Source organism: Staurois parvus, unplaced genomic scaffold (genome assembly GCF_062004578.1).
Source record: "Staurois parvus isolate SC_StPar_1 unplaced genomic scaffold, SC_StPar_1.0 ptg000029l, whole genome shotgun sequence".
In the NCBI taxonomy this organism is placed as follows: Eukaryota; Metazoa; Chordata; class Amphibia; order Anura; family Ranidae; genus Staurois; species Staurois parvus.
In genome coordinates, this window is record NW_028317825.1 from 1,920,543 (window position 1) to 1,941,203 (window position 20,661).

General features: G+C 42.7%; 2 protein-coding genes across 6 annotated transcripts in view; both read right to left on the reverse strand.

Annotated features, from left to right (window-relative positions):
* Positions 1-2,504, reverse strand: part of LOC149471052 (caspase-1-A-like) — a 39,500-nt gene extending 36,996 nt beyond the window's left edge. Inside the window, exon 1 of one of the 2 annotated variants that reach the window (XM_089657141.1) lies at positions 2,442-2,504. In XM_089657141.1, the coding sequence (XP_089513267.1) occupies positions 2,442-2,448 (7 nt within the window). In that variant the 5' untranslated portion in view covers positions 2,449-2,504. Of the gene's footprint in view, positions 1-2,231; positions 2,309-2,441 lie in introns of those variants that run through there. The other variant, XM_089657145.1, reaches the window with a different exon arrangement.
* Positions 2,505-16,916: 14,412 nt separating this feature from the next.
* The window catches only part of ABHD11 (abhydrolase domain containing 11), a 32,835-nt gene continuing 29,090 nt past the window's right edge, over positions 16,917-20,661 (reverse strand). For all 4 annotated transcript variants that reach the window (XM_089657152.1, XM_089657179.1, XM_089657169.1 and 1 more), the window contains one exon: positions 16,917-17,668. In XM_089657152.1, the coding sequence (XP_089513278.1) occupies positions 17,515-17,668 (154 nt within the window). In that variant the 3' untranslated portion in view covers positions 16,917-17,514. The remainder of the gene's footprint in view (positions 17,669-20,661) is intronic.

The window sequence follows — 20,661 nt, forward strand, 5'->3', positions numbered from 1 at the left end:
ACCAACTGGAAACATTGAGAACAATAGGGCCAAGCATGACTTTTCAAGATTTGCATATACCTTCAGCAGTCTATATCTTTGGAGCAACTGATTGCTGTGACATTGATGTCATTATGCATACTTACATCATATGCTCAGTTTATATTGGCCAGGTTTGTGACAAGTTGCTTTAAAGAGACCACGTCATCTTACCATACCTCAAGTCCCTCTGACCCAGACATATTCACCTTCTCAGCGCACCCACAGAGCTCCTTCTCCCATTGTTGCTTCTGCAAATTATCCTGTGCATCTGGGTATGAGCGAGTGCATTACAACAATCAATAGAATCAGAGATTTAGGGTGGTGAAGGACAGGTACTGTATATACACATTTCTATAGGTCATGCTTTGTCCCATCCCCTTAATAGATACAAACCCAGATATTACCTTGTGAAAATAGCAGCAACATCATCACTGGTCTGTACAGAGAACAGAGTTGTGGGAGTGACCCAGTAGGTCCCACCAACTACAGGCTGCCTGCAGAAAACTACAGTGGAGCCAATACAAGACCAGTCACCCTGCACAAGGAGATAGAGCTGCAGTGACCAGTCTTTGTTACTGGAAGCTCCAGCACAGAGACAAAGTTTCACACTGGATTACTGCACAAATCTGGAAAAAATACACAAAGCACACCAAGGTACAAGTAAAAAAGCACATGGTTCATGTATTTAGACAATATTTGCTTATCCCAGAGTTCAGCTTTAAAGCTAAACTCCAGCTATGATCAGTAATGCATAGTTACATTGGTCCAGCTTGACACAATGTAAGTATGCATTACTCATACCTGATGAAGTGCTACTACAGTGATAGCCATGGGCTTCTGGGTTCTGCTTGGTTTCTGTGCAAGCAGCTTGCCCTCTGCACAGAACACAAGGGGTCACTGGCTCACAACACACCACCATTCAGAGCGAGGTCAGCGCATGCTGAAGTGCACAGAAGTCGCCAACTGTCTGCAGAGTCAATGGCTAAAGACCTCCAAACTTTGTGTGGCCTTCAGATTAGCACAACAACCGTGCATAGAGAGCTTCATGGAATGGGTTTCCATGGCTGAGCAGCTGCATCCAAGCCTTACATCACCAAGTGACAAAGCGTCGGATGCAGTGGTATAAAGCACGCCGCCACTGGACTCTAGAGCAGTGGAGACGTGTTCTCTGGAGTGACGAATCACGCTTCTCTGTCTGGCAATCCGATGGATGCGTCTAGGTTTGGCGTTTGCCAGGATAATGGTACTTGCCTGACTGCATTGTGCTAAGTGTAAAGTTTGGTGGAGGGGGGACTATGGTGTGGGGCTGTTTTTCAGGGGTTGGGCATGGCCCCTTAGTTCCAGGGAAGGGAACTCTTAAGGCTTTAGCATGCTAAGACATTCTGGACAATTTCATGGTCCCAACTTTGTGGGAAGAGTTTGGGGATGGCCCCTTCCTGTTCCAACATAACTGCACACCAGTGCACAAAGCAAGTTCCATAAAGACATGGATGAGCGAGTTTGGGGTGGAGGAACTTGACTGGCCTGCACAGAATCCTGACCTCAACCCGATAGAACACCTTTGGGATAAATTAGAGCAGAGACTGCGAGCCAGGCCTTCTCGTCCGACATAAGTGCCTGACCTCACAAATGCACCTCTGGAAGAATGGTCAAACATTCCCATAGACACATTCCTAAACCTTGTGGACAGCCTTCCCGGAAGAGTTGAAGCTGTTATAGCTGCAAAGGGCGGGGCCAACTCAATATTGAACCCTACAGACTAAGACTGGGATGCCATTAAAGTTCATGTGCGTTTAAAGGCAGGAATCCCAATACTTTTGGCAATATAGTGTATGTATACTCAGACTAAGTTAACACTAGCCAATCAGCAGTGGATTGGTTTTTAGAGTGCTGCTAAGCAGCCACTGTCAGGCATTCAGGAGGCGATCCTGCCCCCTCCCGAATGCCTGTTTTTTGTGCTCGTGCTTGTGGCACAGCCCCACTGATTTGAATGGCCAAGGTTGAAAGGCCTTGCTAACAAGCTGCGTCAAGTTTGCCACAGCTGCAAAAGTAACCTTGTAGATTGTAAGCTCCCAGGATCAGGGCCCTCCTAACCCTCTTGTATTGAACTGTATTGTTGCTGTATTGTCTCCCGTTATATTGTAAAGCGCTGAGCAAACTGTTGGCGCTATATAAATCCTGTATAATAATAATATAATTTAAGATCATACCCATAGTTCAGCTTTCATTCATGAACACACACAGTTGAAGAAGAGATGCAGCATTCTCTTCCTTCCACCAGCTATGTAAAGAACACAAATACAGACTGCATGTGATGTATATAAAGGCAGCACTGCATTATGTGCACAGCACAAGCTCTACGTCCCACAGAAGATGTAGACAGGCAGCAATAAGGATACAATATGCAACAGATACATTACCAGCCATTACTCCTCTGTATGCTACGTAAAGCAGGAAGTAAAAAGCACAAGGTCTGGGCGGGGACTGCAGTCCTGCATAGGACCTGAAGAACGTGAAGCAGCTACATTTTCCTTTCACTATTGAGACTTGGGCTGGGCACATTGCTGAGTGTTTCCTATGCCTGCAACCTCAATTGTTCTAAAATAATTAGAAATGAACACTCAAGTCCTGTTAAGTTTTTCAAAATGTGATAGAAATAAAACAATTCTGCCCAACTTACTAGGTGCTGTACAACAATCCAAAAGGAAAAATGTCATATACAAACACAACTCAGAGTGCTCAAAACCTAACATAAAATACAGACATGCAGTCTCTTCTGGTGTAGCCATTTCCACAAAGTGCAAAAAGAAAAAAAAAAATAGTGCATGAGACCCTATATAGTCATACAGAATTATATAATACACCTGAAATACTGAGTCCTATAGAACAGGGCTTGAAATTTCCACTCGCCTGCTTGCATTTGGCTAGTGAAAATAACATGGAGGCAAGCGTGTCCCAGGCTACCAGCAGCACCAACCTGCCCCGAGCACTGTGTTGAGGGGGGCGCACTGCTGGTGCCTTTCCTCAGTGACCGGAGTGATCGCAGTTTCACTCCTTTCACAGGGAGCAGCTGCTGACACTTGCTGGACGGAGGACTAGGCTTTCTCCTCCCTCCTGCCTGCAGGGGGCAATAGACAGCCGGCACTAAGGAGTGAAGGCGGAGTGTCCTTCCTCTCTCCCCTTCTCATGTGACTTATCACATGACCAAAGGCGGGAAAGAAGGAGAAGCTGCATTCACAAGAAGATCTGTGAGTAAAAGGGGGAAGGGTGAGGTTACACTTATGGTGACACCTGATGTAAAGGGGGCTCTGATGAGATCACCTTATATAAAGGGGGACTCTGATGGGGACACTTGATGTAAAGGGGGGCTCTGATGGGAACACCTTATATAAAGGGGGACTCTGATGGGGACACCTGATGTAAAGGGGGACTCTGATGGGGACACCTGATGTAAAGGGAGACTCTGATGGGGACACCTGATGTAAAGGAGGCCTCTGATGGGGACACTTTTTTTCATTTTATGTTTACATTGTTTTATGTTAACCACTTGCCCTCTAGACTCTATTAAGTTACTGCTGTTATGTTTACATTGACATAATAAAGCTATGTTATAATTGCTGTTTTTTATATTATGTAATTTCACCAGGGGGCGTGGTTGGGGGCAGGGCTGGGGTTGGAGGCAGACCTGGTCAAGGTTTGGTGGGGCAACTGGTGGAGAGTAAGGTGTTTGCCTGGCTAGTAGGTCTAGACTTGAACTTTTAATAATAAAATAATAATATTATTAAATAAAAGTACTACTACACCCTCAAACCAAGTCTTCTGCTCTTGACGAAATTTATGACCGAAACATGTTGGGTGGATCAGGAACACGGTGAAATCACGAAGTAGCGGCCCCACACACATTCTTCTAGGAAATGGAGCTGTGCTCATACAATTTTAAGTTTCTCATACTGCAGGCAGGGAACCAGCACCAGCAAGTGTGAGTGCATTTCTATTTTGTTATGATGTTGTAGCTGATTGCTACATCTTGGAACTCCAAAAATATTTATAATATACAAAATAATATTATATAAAATTACTACAACACACTCAAACCAAGTCCTCTGCTCTTGATGAAAGTTATGACCGAAACATGTTGGGTGGATCCAGAACACAATGAAATCACTAAGTAGCGGCCCCACACACATTCATCTAGGAAATGGAACTGTGCGTGAACAGTTTTAGGTTTCTTATGCTGGGTGCAGGGAAACAGCACCAGCAAGTGTGAGTGGATTTCTATTTTATTATGATGTTGTAAGTAAATTTAACATGTTGCACAAAGATGTTTGCCTCTTTTCCTTGCTTAATTGCTTTATGGATCTTTTTTATATGGGAGTTTCCAAGATTCCAGGCTTTAAAAAAAAAAAAAAAAAAAAATACTGCAAGACTTCATTGTTAGTGTATTTTAGAGGGTACCCATTAAAATAATTGTCACCCTGATGCAAACCCCTAATTACTATTGCAGGTTACAAAGGACTGAAGAGGATGTGATAGGCGGTGATATTAAGGTAAAAGGAGGGGGGGCAGCACAATGTTTAGAATGGAGTGCCGTGGAATTTAAAATGTATAGCATGATAGCAGCCAGACATCACTGACCTGATCAATCACTGTTTTTGGTAGAAATGATATTTTTACATGGCAAATAATTTACTAGCAGGTGTAGTAGAGTAATAGAAATCCAACAGACCCAACAGTCACGGCATGCATGCTGCTGATTCTGTGTAATTGAATCACTAATTGAAAGGGGCATGTTCAAAAAAATAGCAGTGTGGAGTTCTATTACTGAGGTCATTCATTCTTTGAAAAATAGGTGGCAATTATTGCCCTTATTTAACTACTTGCCGACCGCAGATAGACGAATGACGGCTACACTGCGGCCGGCCAATTCTAGGTGGGCGTCACATGACGTCCTCCCAGAACGCGCTCTCGAGGGCGCGCACCCGGCAATCTCCGTGATCGCTATGTCCTACGGACACAGCTGATCACGTGATGTGGTAAAAGGCCAATCACAGTGGCCTTTTACCATGTGATCAGCCGTGTCCAATGACACGCTGATCACCGGGAAATACAATTGCCGGTTCTCAGCTGCACTTTCCTCACGCTGTCAGATCGTGGGGAAAGTACTGCCGAGAACCGGCAGTTGTTAGAGCAGGGATCGGCACCGATCATCAGGGCACTGATGATCAGTGCCCTGATGATCGGTGCCCAGCAGTGCCACCCACAAGTTCCGCCTTCCTGTGCCCAGCAGTGCGCCCACTAGCTGCGCCCACCTGTGCCCAGCAGTGCACCCACCTTTGCCCAGTAGTGCCACCTACCTGTGCCAGCAGTGACACACCTGTGCCCAGCAGTGCCACCTACCTGTGCCCACCCACCAGTGCAGCCAGTCAGTGCCCAGCAGTGCTGCCAGTCAGTGCCCAGCAGTGCTGCCAGTCAGTGCCAACTATCAGTGCTATCAGTACCCATCAGTGTCGCCTATCCGTGACACCTCATTAGTGCTGCCTATCTGTGCCACCTCATTAGTGCTGCCTATCAGTGCCCTTCAGTGCTGCCTCATCAACGCACATCAGTGAAGGAGAAAAATTACCTGTTTGAATTATTTTATAATAGAAACAAAGAAACTTTTTTTTTTCTTCAAATTTTTTGTTTATAGCGCAAAACTAAAGCGTCCAGCGGCGATTAAATACCACCAAAAGAAAGCTCTATTTGTGAGAAAAAAAATGATAAAAATTTCATATGGGTACAATCTTGCATGACCGCGCAATTGTCAAAGTGTGACAGCGCTGAAAGCTGAAAATTGGCCTGGTAAAGAAGGGGGTATAAGTGCCCGGTAGGCAAGTGGTTAAGGAAGGAAGGCAGCAAATGTTGTACATGCTGGTTACAGTGCATTTCTCTCTGACATTCTGAGGAAAATGGGCCGTTCCAGACATTGTTCAGAAGAACAGCGTACCTTGATTGAAAAGTTGATTGGAGAGGGGAAAACATATAAAGAAGTGCAGAAAATGATAGGCTGCTCAGCTAAAATGATCGCAAATGCTTTAAAATGGCAACCAAAAACTGAAAGACATGGAAGAAAGCGAAAAACTACCATTCGAATGGATAGAAGAAAAGCCAAAATGGCAAGGACTCAGCCAACAATCAGCTCCAGGAAGATCAAAGAAGGTCTAAAGTTACCTGTGAGTACTGTTACAATTAGAAGACGCCTATGTGAAGCCAAGCTATCTGCAAGAAGCCCCCGCAAAGTCCCACTGTTGAAAAAAAGACATTCTGAAGAGGTTACAATTTGCCAAAGAGCACATTAACTGGCCTAAAGAGAAATGGTGCAACATTTTGTGGACTGATGAAAGTAAGATTGTTCTTTTTGGGTCTAGTGGGCGGAAACAGTTTGTCAGACGACCCCCAAACACTGAATTCAAGCCACAGTACACTGTGAAGACAGTGAAGCATGGTTGCGCAAGCATCATGATATGGGGATGTTTCTCATACTACGGTGTTGGGCCTATTTATCGCATACCAGGGATCATGGATCAGTTTGAATACATCAGAATACTTGAAGAGGTCATGCTGCCTTATGCTGAAGAGGAAATGCCCTTGAAATGGGTGTTCCAACAAGACAACGACCCGAAACACACCAGTAAACGTGCAACATCTTGGTTCCAGACCAACAAGATTGACGTTATGGAGTGGCCAGCCCAATCCCCGGATCTTAATCCAATAGAAAACTTGTGGGGTATCATCAAAAATGCAGTTTGAGGCAAAACCAAGAAATAGAGAAGAACTGTGGAATGTAGTCCAATCATCCTGGGCTGGAATACCTGTTCACAGGTGCCAGAAGTTGGTTGACTCCATGCAACACAGATGTACAGCAGTTCTCAGAAACAGTGCTTATACAACTAAATATTCATTAAGTGATTCAAAGGAAAGCAAAATCTTCAAACATTTTTCAGTTTATATAGTGAATGTTTGAGTTTGTAAAGAAGAATACAAACACTGCTATTTTTTTGAACAGTCTAATATTTTCTTTTCTTCAATTTGTTTTAGAGGAACACCACAAACTTGATATATTTTTCTTCATATTTTGATTTGGAATCGAATGTGTGAGTGTTCCCAATGCATTTGTGTGTATGGAAATAAAAGCTATTAGAAGGATTTTTTCTTTATTCTTTAACCACTTGCCTACCAGGCACTTACACCCCCTTATTTACCAGGCCAATTTTCAGCTTTCAGCGCTGCCGCACTTTGATTGACAATTGCGCAGTCATGCAACATTGTACCCATATGAAATTTTGATAATTTTTTTCTCACAAATAGAGCTTTCTTTTGGTGGTATTTAATCGCCACTGGGCACTTTACTTTTTGCGCTATAAATAAAAAAGTGCAAAAAATTTGAAAAAAAAAAAAAAGTTTCTTTGTTTCTATTATAAAATTTTTCAAACAGGCATTTTTTCTCCTTCACTGATGTGCGTTGATGAGGCAGCACTGATAGGCGGCACTGATAGGCAGCACTAAAGGGCACTGATAGGCAGTACTAATGAGGTGGCACGGATAGGCGGCACTGATAGACAGCACTAATGAGGTGTCACGGATAGGCGGCACTAATATGCAGCACTGATAGGTGACACTGATGATGGGTACTGATAGACGGCACTGGCTGGCATCACTGCTGGGCACTGACTGGCACAACCCCTGGGCACTGACTGGTGGCACTGACTGGCAGCACTGCTGGGCTGCACTGGTGGGTGGCACTGGTGGGCACATGTAGGTGGCACTTCTGGGCACAGGTAGGTGGCACTGCAGAGTGGTACAGGTGGGTGCACTGCTGGGCACAGGTGGGTGATCTGCTGGGCACAGGTGGGCGGAGCTAGTGGGCGCACTGCTGGGCACAGGTGGGCGGAACTTGCGGGTGGCACTGCTGGGCACCGATCATCAGGGCACTGATCATCAGTGCCCTGATGATCGGTGCCGATCCCCGCTCTGACAACTGCCGGTTCTCGGCAGTACTTTCCTCACGATCTGACAGCGTGAGGAAAGTACAGCCGAGAACCGGCACTTGCATTTCCCTCTGATCAGCGTGTCATTGGACACCGCTGATCAGGTGGTAAAAGGCCGCTGTGATTGGCCTTTTACCACATCACGTGATCAGCTGTGTCCGCAGGACACAGCGATCACGGAGATCGCTGGGTGTGCGCCCCCTGGGGTGCGCAGGAGAGCGCGTTCTGGGGGGACGTCATATGACGTCCACTCAGAACTGGCCGGCCGCAGTGAAGCCGTCATTCGGCTATCTGCGGTCGGCAGGTAGTTAAGGCTTTATTCACTTTTTTCAACACACTGCTATTATTTTGAACACAACTGTATATTTGGAACGTTCCATATATTCATTATTTTCTAATCAAACTGAATGCACATTTTGGAAGATGGATATATTCTTATTCTATTCTATATTAGAAAGACAGCTATAGTCTGTTTTATTCTCTTCTATTCAAAATTCTAATTTTTGTAAACGGCTTCATTCATATTCTATTTTATTCCATTCGAATTTCAGAAGACTGCTATATTCTATTTTATTCTGTTCTATTACAAATTCTACATTCAGAGTTTGAATTTCACAAGACAGTTGTGTTCATTCGATTTTACTTTTATTCGAAATTCAGATTTCGGGAAGACAGCTACGAGGGACGTTCAAGTCAAACTGGGACAGGTATAAAAAGGGTTGCTAGCGAGATGGTACTTCATGCAGTAGTATGTGGCAAGTGTGCCCCATTATTGATAGGTGGGGCACATGTCACGGGCCAGCCCAGAGACCGCTAATCAAGATGGCTGACAACAGTGTTAGTACATGCATGAAACAACGTATAGTGATGATGTTTCTTGTGAACGAAGGTGTAAAACCTGTGGATATCTACAGAAGTCTTCAAGCACAGTATGGTGATGAGATGCTCATCCGCAGTAGGACATTTGAATGATGTAAACATTTCAAAGATGGCCGTATGATCCGGACCATGGTGGTTCTTAGGTCACAGCAGTCATTCCTGTGAACATTCAGTGCGTGGAACGCCTGATCATCAATAATCAACGCATAACCTGAGGTGAAATTGCAAAAGAGACAAATCTTTCTGGGGGAATGGTGAACACAATGATAACAAAAGTGACCTAGGATGGTTCATGCATACTGACAAATCTTTCTATGCTGAAACTTTCTAGGTATAAGTTAAATGCTGGGATAAGTGTATAAATGTAGGAGGGGAGTATGCAAAAAAAATAAATGCAGTTTCCACTCCATGAAATGTTTTTTTATTATATAAACTCAAAATTCCCATCTAAACCTCCATCAGTGTGGGAACTGCTGTGATTGCTCACCTGTTAATGCCAATTGTAGACACAGTAGCTAGCACAGTTATAGTCTACCACTTCTCGTTTCCACTGCTGCTGTGACGTGAGATATTATTTAACGCAGTGAGAGTAGCTGAAAATTTCCTCTGCTGGCTTCTGTGTTCACAAGCTGCAGTGGTGATCTGTCACAGCTGGTCCCATGCTGATGGAGATCTAGATGGGGCTTGGTAGCCAAATTTAAATAACGTAAGAAGCAGGTAGAACACCACTCCTCATCCCTGGGGTCCAGACCCCCCTCCCTCCACTTGGGCCCCATAGCAGCTGCTCCTTTTGGTCTATTGATGCTCTAATCAGCTGTCAGAAGTGAACCCTTCACCAAGTTGCAGTGTGTGCTTAAGCAATACATCACCAAGCAGTATCCCTGTTAAGTGGGAAGAAGGGGAGAAAGTCATGTTCTCCATACTAAAAAGTGACAGATTTGGCACTTTTCTAGGTAAACGGAGTAACCATAGAAAAAGACAAAAGGTACCTAAAAGCAACTGCAGGGGCAGGCTTTAGTTATACAAGCAGGCAAATTTTTCTCATGCAACAGATCCAAGCTAAGAAAAACTTGACTAGAGTCTGGCCAGCAACTGTAAGTTTAGTAAAAAGCTGTCTTAATTGTCCCTAGTGGCCTCTAGGGTTTGAACCTGGGTTAGGAGGGTCTTCTTTTTTTTGGGTGGGCTTTTTTTAAGTTGTGTGTTAGATAATTTCTCTTGTAATTACACTTTTGTGGGATTACCACATTGTAAATGGGTAGGATACGGACTCATTGTTAAATTTGAGGTATTTCTTGGGTTTAGATTTTAAAGTCAGGACCCATGTTTGCTCACTCGGCAAAGACCAATTGAGCCTCCAAAGTTTAGATTGGTGGTTCTGTTGAAGGAACAGTGGGGTCATGGTAACAGGATGGTGATCTGCCAAAATCATTGGTTCAGTGGAGATCCTTTCTAGTATCATAAATCAGTTCAGAATCAAAAGGTAGCAATTTTTTTTTTTTTTGACGAGCCAAGTAGAAACTATAGTCTTTTTCCCTGGCATTGAGGGAAAGGTTGAGATCTGCACCCTTTTTTGAGGACGCCCAAAGAAAAGACCAAGTTTTTCACATGTCAAGAATGTTATTGGAACCTGTCTGAGGTTCGGGCCATGGATGTTGCCCAAGGTGACAGGTTTACCATCAATCTTGCTTTTCAAGAATTGGTAGCAGCCATCTGGGTCTTCTAGATGGGAAAGGTGAAAATTAGTGTCTTTGGCAAATATAAATAATGTTTTCTGACAATTTGCAGAGGAATTTGTGGTATATCAGGTTGGGTACCAGCAATTTGTTATCTTAGGTTTTGCCCCGATAGAAAATGCATTTCTTTTAGGAGTGCTTTTTTATTTTGTGTTTATTTAGCTATGTTAGTAGTGGAGTTCATTTCTCTGTCCTTTATGGGACATGACCTTCCAGGTGAGGTTGTGAGAAAATGGTTTACCTTTCTGCATTAGCGAAGGTGAAGTGGAGAGGCCTCAGGAGACGTTAGTACTGGTATGGGAAGGTGGTCTGAAGAACTTAAAGGGTGCGGGTGAGAAGGAAGGCAGTGTAAAGGAGCAGGTGGGATAGATGAGCAAGTGCAAATATAGAGGAAGAACACTAGAGCTGTGGGGGGAAGATAGGAGAGAAGGGGTTTGAGAGCAGGAAGAAAAGGGGGACAGGGTGAGGAGGTAGGAGAAAGTAAAGGTCGAGGTGAAGTTGGGTGTGTGTGGGGGGAAGTAGGTTGGTGCACCTGAGCAGGGGGAAAGCTAAGAAGAAACAGAGAGACATATTTAAAAGGGAGACAGTATATAAAGAGGTGTTTGTTGATGAGGGAAGGGGTATAAATAGGAACTGTAAGGATTGGCAGTGGTGGAGAGACTTGATTTATGTACTTTGGGAAGGATCAATGGTGTGTGATGCTCATTGCTGTTTAAAGAGTAGTGGATAAGCGTTTCAAGTATAGTCACTTGTATTTGCCGTGGAGGGAGTGTGATCGAGTAAGTCATGGGACAGCTACACAGGCTGAAACAGTGATGCTGCAAGGGGAGTTAGTGCTGGCTTCATGTGGGCAAGAGTAATGTGTTCTATATTAAGAAAAACTGATATGTGGCCCTGGGTGGTGCCCATCTATATTTCTTACCAAGGTATGGTCAAAGCAGTAAGAAAATACAAAATTAACATATAAATAACATCATCAACATCTATAATATTAACATGCAGGTAGCAGGTTTCTTCGTGATCACTAATATACCAGAGAGAGGGGGTGGGGGTTTAGGGGGTGGGGGAAAGGGGCACAACATGGGCTGCAGACACAACTGTGCTAAGAGCAATGCAAGGCATCTAGAAGGCCCATTGTGTAAGTAGACAGAGACATCAGAGCCTGTGTGTTGTCCCAGGGTGATTGCATATTTAGGAGCCAGTGAGAGTCAGTAAATAGAAAGATTGCACAGCAGTTTGTTTTAGGATGCCCATTCCAAATCTTACCCTCCCCTCCTGGGTATTACAAATTGCCAGAGACCACCTTTTTCCAGGGAAGGCCCTTTTAAAGGTGTGTCCTTGGGTTAGGGAGCTGGCATACGTGCTTATAGGACAGCTACATAAAAAACTAGTAGTTTAGTATAGAGTATAAAGAACAAATTAGTACAAAACAACAGCTGCAATCTAATGATGGGAGGAAATGCTGTGTTGTATGCTATAGATTGTTCCCTCTGTCTGCAAGAGGGTTAGTGACAAGTGTCAGTGGAGCCACTGGTGCTAGGATGGTTGGATTGTCCTGAGGGATTGTGATGTTGGTAGCAGTATGCTATATGTTCTGATTTGACAAGGAAAACTGCAGAAAGCAGCCAAGATAATAACCTAAGACGTCTCTTACTGGATGGGGAGAGTTTACCATTCGCAGACAGTGAATGCACCGGATGTCCTGGTCCTTGAGCAAAGGTATACAGTTCTGAGGGGGGTATTGAGAAGGCAAACATAGATTGGACCGTGTCCGTGTTGTCAAGGGGGATAGTAATGTTTAGGGGGTCCAGCTTAGCTCCTGTAGCATGCCCAGAGCAGAAATGCTGAATCCTGAATATTGAGAAGGGAGTCCCAGGGTTCATGGTAGTTGGCTGCCATGGGACTCAAGGATCTGTGTAATCCACAGGAAGTAGCAAAAGAGGGGGAGGCTCAGTCAGGCTAGCAAGACAAACAAATACTCCATAACTTATCTAAAGTCTGGATGACCAGTCTCAGGGTACACAGATGGTCACTCTCAAAGGAAGGATTACATTGTGTTCCCAAGTTGGTTTCTAGAAGATGGTTCTGGTTACCTCCTATTTCTACTCTCTTTTCAATGCAGCTCTGAGTGTCGAGCATCAGGAGAGTGAGTCGCAGCCAAAGTACATAGCAGAGGTAATCAAAAGTCATAGTACCAATCAAGCATGAGACAAGTGGGATCTGGAACTGTTTGAAGAGAAAGGCAGGTCCTCAGGTGTCCTGAGGGAAATTGTCTGGCCCAGGTGAGTCACTAAGAGATAAAATGGGAATCACTATCATTATGGGATGTGTGATTCTCTTAGCTCACCGAGAAGTAGACCGAGAGCTCTTCGATTACACAGTTCATGTAAGTTTAGAGAAATCTTGAAAGTCCTTCATTGAAGTTGATATGTACTTGTTCTACCTCTTCCTACATAACCTTTCCTTTTAGTTAAAATTTTGTGAACCAGGAGATGATATCTTTAGGCGGTTCTCTCGTTCTGGGAGGATGTCATATGACATCCTCCCATTCTCACCACGCATGTGCGGCTCCGGGAGCGCGCAGCGTGGCGATCGGCTGTGCGCTGTGTCCCTCGGACACAGCGGATCACCGATCGATGGAAAGAGCCAAAGATGTCGGCTCGGTCATGTGATCAGCTGTGTCCAATCACAGCTGATCACATGTAAACAGGGAAATGCCGGTTATCGGCATTTCTTTCCTCACGAGCTGTCACGCTGACAGCTCGAGAGGAGAGGAGAGCCGGTAATCGACATTCCTCGGAGGGCACATCTACATAGATCATCAGAGCACTGATGATCAGTGTGCCCTGATGATCTGTGTAGCCCCAGCAGCGCCACCTGTCAGTGTCCATCAGTGCCAGCTCTGTGCTCATCCATGCCACCTGCCAGTGCCCATCAGTGCCACATTTAAGTGCCACATCAATGCCAAATATCAGTGCCCATCTGAGCTGCCTTTCAGTGTCACCTATCAGTGCCAGTCAGTGCCACCTATCAATGCCACCTATCAGTGCTGCCAGTCAGTGCCGCCTATCAGTGTGCATCAGTGCCGCCTATCAGTGCCCGTCAGTGCTGCCTATCAGTGCCGCCTAACAGTGCCAGTCAGTGCCACCTATCAGTGCCATATATGAGTTCTGCCTTTCAGTGCCCATCAATGATGCCTGTCAATGCCCATCAGTGTCCCCTACAAGTGCCTCCTCATCAGTGCCCATCAGTGCCATCTATCAGTCTCCATCAGTGCAGCCTATCAGTGCCCATCACTGCAGCCTCATTAGCACAAATCAGTGAAGGAGAAAAATCACTTATTTAAAAAATCTTTTAACAAAAACCAAGAAAAAACGTTTTTTTCCCCCAAAATTTTTAGTGGTTTTTGGTTTGTTTAAGAAAAAATAAAAAACCCAGAGGTGATTAAATACCACCAAAATAAAGCTCTGTCACAAAAAAATGATAAAAATTTCATTTGGTTACAGTGTTGCATGATCGCGCAATTGTCAAAGTGCAACAGTGCTGCTGAAAGCTGGAAATTGGCCTGGGCAGGAAGGGGGTATAAGTGCCCTGTAGGCTAGTAGTTAAGAGGATCTGAATCTTTTTAGTGAAGTCTCTGTGCTCCGTGGGCCCTCTGTAAATCTATGGTAAATTCCTCCTGTTCCGATAAGTTCTTAAAAATCAACTGTAGGGCTGAATAGCTCTGGTGAGGATCTACCGTTACCAGGGCCTCAGATCCTCAGATTTTTCCATTAGCCCAAGTTGTTGAGATCTTTAAGGTGTCTTTGTGCCCCAATAAGTGGCCACTGTAAGACTCAGAGGTATGTTGCCACTGTTGGTGTTAATAAACCATGTAAAAAAATAAAAGTATATGTGTTTAAGGTTTGCTTTCCTTCTGAAGCCTGCAATTGCCTTTCATTCTGCTTTTGAATATTTAATTCCCTTTGTTTCCTGCTTTAGGATGACTTTACTGAGTTCCTTGGAGCCACCTTTGAAGGCACCATCCCAGCTGTGATTAAAACTACATGTGCATACATTACCTGTGCATACAAACAAGCAACACTGAAAATGAACTCTAGCAATGCAGGCCCCATCCCCGCTCTTCCTAAAGTCTAACAGAATCACTATGGCTCCTGAGACAGGGTCTACAGGGACAGGGCATTGAGGAAGGGATGATAGTACATTTAGTACCAAAGAGGCTGTTCACATAACCCGCTCAGTGTGTGCTTCCCAGCCAGAAGTTCATGACCACTACTGAGTATTCTGGAGCCAGTAGCAATGAAACATCTCTGAAAATCTGCTTAAATCTTGGGTTAATGTAAATGCTTTCCACAAGAATTTTTTTTATTAGTGGTTAAAAATATATTAAAGTAAAATACCTAAACTGAGACTTCAATATTACTTTGAAGGTCAGATACCACTTCAGCCTGGGTGTGTTTGATGTCCAGAGCCACATATCGCCTTTTTCTTGCCCTGGCATTCGGTCTAGAGAGATGGCTGATGGAGAGGTCTGGTTTGAGACATATCTGAGGTCTTTTGTGCTTGCAAATGGAACAGACTTGGGATGTATCCAGCAGACCACTGGTTAAAGCTTGTAGAAGGAGATTTCTTTCTGCTCCGGGAGGATGCGGAACCCCTGACTCCTGTCTGCACAGTGCTGATTGGCCTTGTGCTGACTACATGCACTCTCCCAAGAAAAAAAAACAACCTATCAATACACACCAAACTGAGCATGTGCATAGTGACTCCACATGATATGTCTTATCAGGAGATAAGAGGGGGCACTGGAAAAAGAGGAGGATCAGAGAAGAGAGGATCAAACAGCCTTTTTACACAATGCAGAGGATTAACCCCTTAGGTTTCACAGTGAGTATAACAAGCATGCTTTACTGCATATACAAACTGATTTTACTGTTGAGGGTTTAGTAACACTTTAAAGAAAATACTGGGGTTGATTTGCTGGAGAGTGCAAAATTTGGCGCAGCTCTGCATAGAAACCAATCAGTTTAAATTTTTTTTGTCAAAGCTTAATTGAACAAGCTAAAGTTAGATGCTGATTGACTACCATGCACAGCTGCACCAGATTTTGCACTCTCCAGTCTTAGTAAATCATCTTAACTGTATATTAATAAAAGCAGTCCAGCAAATAACTACCAGAGGACTACAAATGCACCAGCAAATAACTACCAGAGGACTACAAATGCACCAGCAAATAACTACCAGAGGACTACAAATGCACCAGGTGTAAATTGATTTAAACTATTTATAAATTATGAAAATGCTTTGCATTGCCTTACTAAGTATACAGATCAATCACATCAGTAACCAAATCTAAAAGGAGTTTATAATCTCTACCCTGCCACAGTCCTACAGACACACATGCTATCAGTAATACTCAGCAGGTTTTACCTGTTTAATGGTTGTGGTGAATCATGTAAACCAGCCTGTGCGATAGCCATATGTAGTCTGACACTAGCAAGTCATGCTACTTGTAAGAATCTCCTGTCATATTTGGGATTTTATGTGACCTCTCATGTAGGACGATAATGAACAGCTCTGGTAGTCAGAGGCACTTAACATGCAGGGAGAGAGATCATTTTGATGCAAGAATGTCATGACTGTGGTGATCAAATCGTCACTGAATTATATGAAAAAAATTGCCATGTGTACTCCAAGCCTTATATATCATACCCAGCTCTAGCACTATGTTTTGTAAAACTTGGTTTATTTAATTATTCACATAACATAATATAATATATTATAATATAAATAAACTCCAAGGAATATTCCAAAATGTATCAGAGATATGCTTAGATAAAATGGAAATGTATCTAATTTTCCAGTACTCTAATTTCCTATTAAAGTGTTACTAAACCCAGGACCCTGGATTTACTATATCTGGTCTCCCATAGTTCACAGAACTTGGAAATGCAATTATTTTAGTAAATATAAACGGCTAAATAGCTTTTCTTATCAGCAGTATATAGCAGTCTTGTGACCACCCGAGTGTCCCCCCGAGCATGGATTAAAGCTTGTAGGAGGAGCCTTTATTCTCCTCTGACTGTCCTATAAGGCTGCATAACCCCTGACCCTCTGTCTGAACAGTGCTGACTGGCCCTGTGCTGATCAAATGCACCCTCCTCCAGCAATACATACCAAAATGAGCATGTGCAGAGAAGACAGGATCAAACAGCCTTTTTACACAATGCGGAGGAATAACCCCTTAGGTTTCACAGTGAGTATAACAAGCATGCTTTACTGCATGTACAGACAGATTTTACTGTTGTGGGTTTAGTAACACATCTGAGAAAGAAAAATGGAGAAGGGAGATGTTAGCAATTCTTTACAAAAAAAAAAAATCTTTTTTAAAAATTGGTGCTGAAGAGAGATTATTAGCATGTATCAATCTAAGGACATTAAGACTGCATCTTAGCAAAAACAAACAAACCACACAACAAAGCTAAACCATCCAGTAATAAAAATGTAAATACTGCTATAAAGTCTTTTCATCTTGCCATCTGATATAATATCCTCTACAGTAAGCATATATGGATGGCAGGATACCAGAATTGGAGCCAGACTGGCTCTCTTACCTGCAGCTTACATGCCACTGAACCTTACAGACATTAGTCCAAGTGAATACTTGCAGTTGACATTTTGCTGACTACAGAGGAGAAAAAAAGGCCTATTCAGGTGCTTTCCATTCCAAAGTGCCAATGTCAAGTGCACACCTTGGAAACAATGCTTATAATATTCACTGAACAACAGCAAAATGTCCTGCTTGGGCTGTACCAAGCATAATCAGTTGCAGTCTATAGTGCTGTGTCTAAAGATCAAGTTTGGCTTGTTGTTAAGTCTTCTATAAAGGTGCAGATGGCATTGATGAAGTCCTTCGTCCGCTCTGCGTGCACCCAGTGTCCAGCCCCTTCAATGTACTCAATATTCGCACAAGGAAAGAGTCTATCTATGTCTGGATAATTTTCAGAGCTGGTAAAAAAAACAAAAAAAGTTTAATTCAGACTTCGAACTTTAGAGATTAATATATATAAAAAAAAGAACAATGAAAACGCAATTAACAAGCACTTGTAGAAACATTTTATGATGTGTGAATATGCTGTTCATCTCCTGGGGGACCCAACTAGTTAATTTTGGTTGGCTGTCTGCTTCTGCTTTATGTCCTATTAATATTAGGGCCTATGAGCATTATCTAACCACTTGACCTCTGGAAGGTTTTAACTCCTTCATGACCAGGTCATTTTTTCCTATTCAGCACTGTACTACTTTAACTGACAATTGCACGGTCATGCAACACTGGACACACATTAAATTTATATATCATTTTTTCACATAAATAGAACTTTCTTTTGGTGGTATTTGATCACCACTGGGTTTTTTATTTTTTACTATATAAATGAAAAAATACATAAAATTAAAATTATATACAGTTGTGTTCAAAATAATAGCAGTGTGTTGAAAAAAGTGAATATAGCTCAAAATCCTTCTAATAGCTTTTATTTCCATACACACAAATGCATTGGGAACACTACACATTCTATTCCAAATCAAAACATGAAGAAAAATATATCAAATTTGTGTTGTTCCTCTAAAAAAAATTGAAGAAAAAAGTGAATATTAGACTGTTCAAAAAAATAGCAGTGTTTGTATTCTTCTTTACAAACTCAAACATTCAATATATAAACTGAAAAATGTTTGAAGATTTTGCTTTCCTTTGAATCACTTAATTAATATTTAGTTGTATAAGCACTGTTTCTGAGAACTGCTGTACATCTGTGTTGCATGGAGTCAACCAACTTCTGGCACCTGTGAACAGGTATTCCAGCCCAGGATGATTGGACTACATTCCACAGTTCTTCTCTATTTCTTGGTTTTGCCTCAGAAACTGCATTTTTGATGTCACCCCACAAGTTTTCTATTGGGTTAAGATCCGGGGATTGGGCTGGCCGCTCCATAACGTCAATCTTGTTGGTCTGGAACCAAGATGTTGCACGTTTTCTGGTGTGTTTGGGGTCGTTGTCTTGTTGGAACACCCATTTCATGGGCATTTCCTCTTCAGCATAAGGCAGCATGACCTCTTCAAGTATTCTGATGTATTCAAACTGATCCTTGATCCCTGGTATGCGATAAATAGGCCCAACACTGTACTATGAGAAACATCCCCATATCATGATGCTTGCGCAACCATGCTTCACTGTCTTCACAGTGTACTGTGGCTTGAATTCAGTGTTTGGGGGTCGTCTGACAAACTGTCTCCGGCCACTAGACCCAAAACGAACAATCTTACTTTCATCAGTCCACAAAATGTTGCACCATTTCTCTTTAGGCCAGTCAGTGTGCTCTTTGGCAAATTGTAACCTCTTCAGCACATGTCTTTGTTTCAACAGTGGGACTTTGCGGGGGCTTCTTGCAGATAGCTTGGCTTCACATAGGCATCTACTAATTGTAACAGTACTCACAGGTAACTTTAGACCGTCTTTGATCTTCCTGGAGCTGATTGTTGGCTGAGTCCTTGCTATTTTGGCTATTCTTCTATCCATTCAAATGGTAGTTTTTCGCTTTCTTCCACATCTGTCAGGTTTTTTGGTTGCCATTTTAAAGCATTTGCGATCATTTTAGCTGAGCAGCCTATCATTTTCTGCACTTCTTTATGTTTTCCCCTCTCCAATCAACTTTTTAATCAAGGTACGCTGTTCTGAACAATGTCTGGAATGACCCATTTTCCTCAGAATTTCAGAGAGAAATGCACTGTAACCAGCATGTACAACATTTGCTGCCTTCCTTCCTTAAATAAGGGCAATAATTGCCACCTGTTTGTCAAAGAATGAATGACCTCACTAATAGAACTCCACACTGCTATTATTTTGAACATGCCCCTTTCAATGAGTGATTCAATTACACAGAATCAGCAGCATGCATATCATGACTGTTGGGTCTGTTGGATTTCTATTACTCTACTACACCTGCTAGTAAATTATTTGCCATGTAGAAATATCATTTCTACCAAAAACAGTGATTGATCAGGTTAGTGATGTCTGACTGCTATTATTTTGAACAGAACTGTATATATATATATATATATATATATATATATATATATATATTTTTTTTTTTTTTTTTTTTTTTCTACTTTCCGTTTTAAAACATGTCCAATAGAAAAAGTAAATCAAGTTTCTTGATATATTTAGGACAAAATGTATTCTGCTACATGTCTTTGGTAACAAACAAAAAAAAATTTCAATAAGTGTATATTAATTGGCTTGTGAGAAAGTTATAGGACCTGCAAACTACAAAATCTATACTGCAATTTATGCAGCTTTGATGATATACTAGTCATAGCGGTGATCGGTGACAAAGTGAAACTGTGATAATGTGGTGATCAATATGGCGTTAGCGGACTGACACGGACATCAATAGTAACACTAATACAGTGATCAGTGCTAATACTGTACATGGTCACTATACTAATGACAAGGGCTGGTAAGGGGTTAACTGTGTGCCTAACAATGTGTAATGTGTGCTGCTTTTACTTTACTATCTGACTGTTTTTTTCTTCCTGCTGTGCAGGGAGAAGAAAGGCCAGTTCGCTGTTCCCTGTACACAAAGTTCTGTGTTTTTGTAAGCACAGAACTCTGTGTGACTGGACACAGCCAGTCAGCTGACTTCAGGCAAAATAATTAGCTGAACTCATCTGCCAAACTTGTGCTGTGTCCAATGACAGCTTGGGTCGGCAGGGGGCGGGCATGCACCCTTCCCAATCCTGGAAGAACGCAGTCACATATATGAACGTGATCGTACCTGCACCTTCTGCTCGCATGCAGTATATTTAGAAAGATGAACAAAGTGTAAGAAGCATGTAATGTGAAGGGCTGTAACTCAGAGAAACCAGTAACCATTCTTGTTACTGAAGTCATACTGTTACAAAATGGATTCTGATTTGTTACTACAGGTAACACATTTGTAAT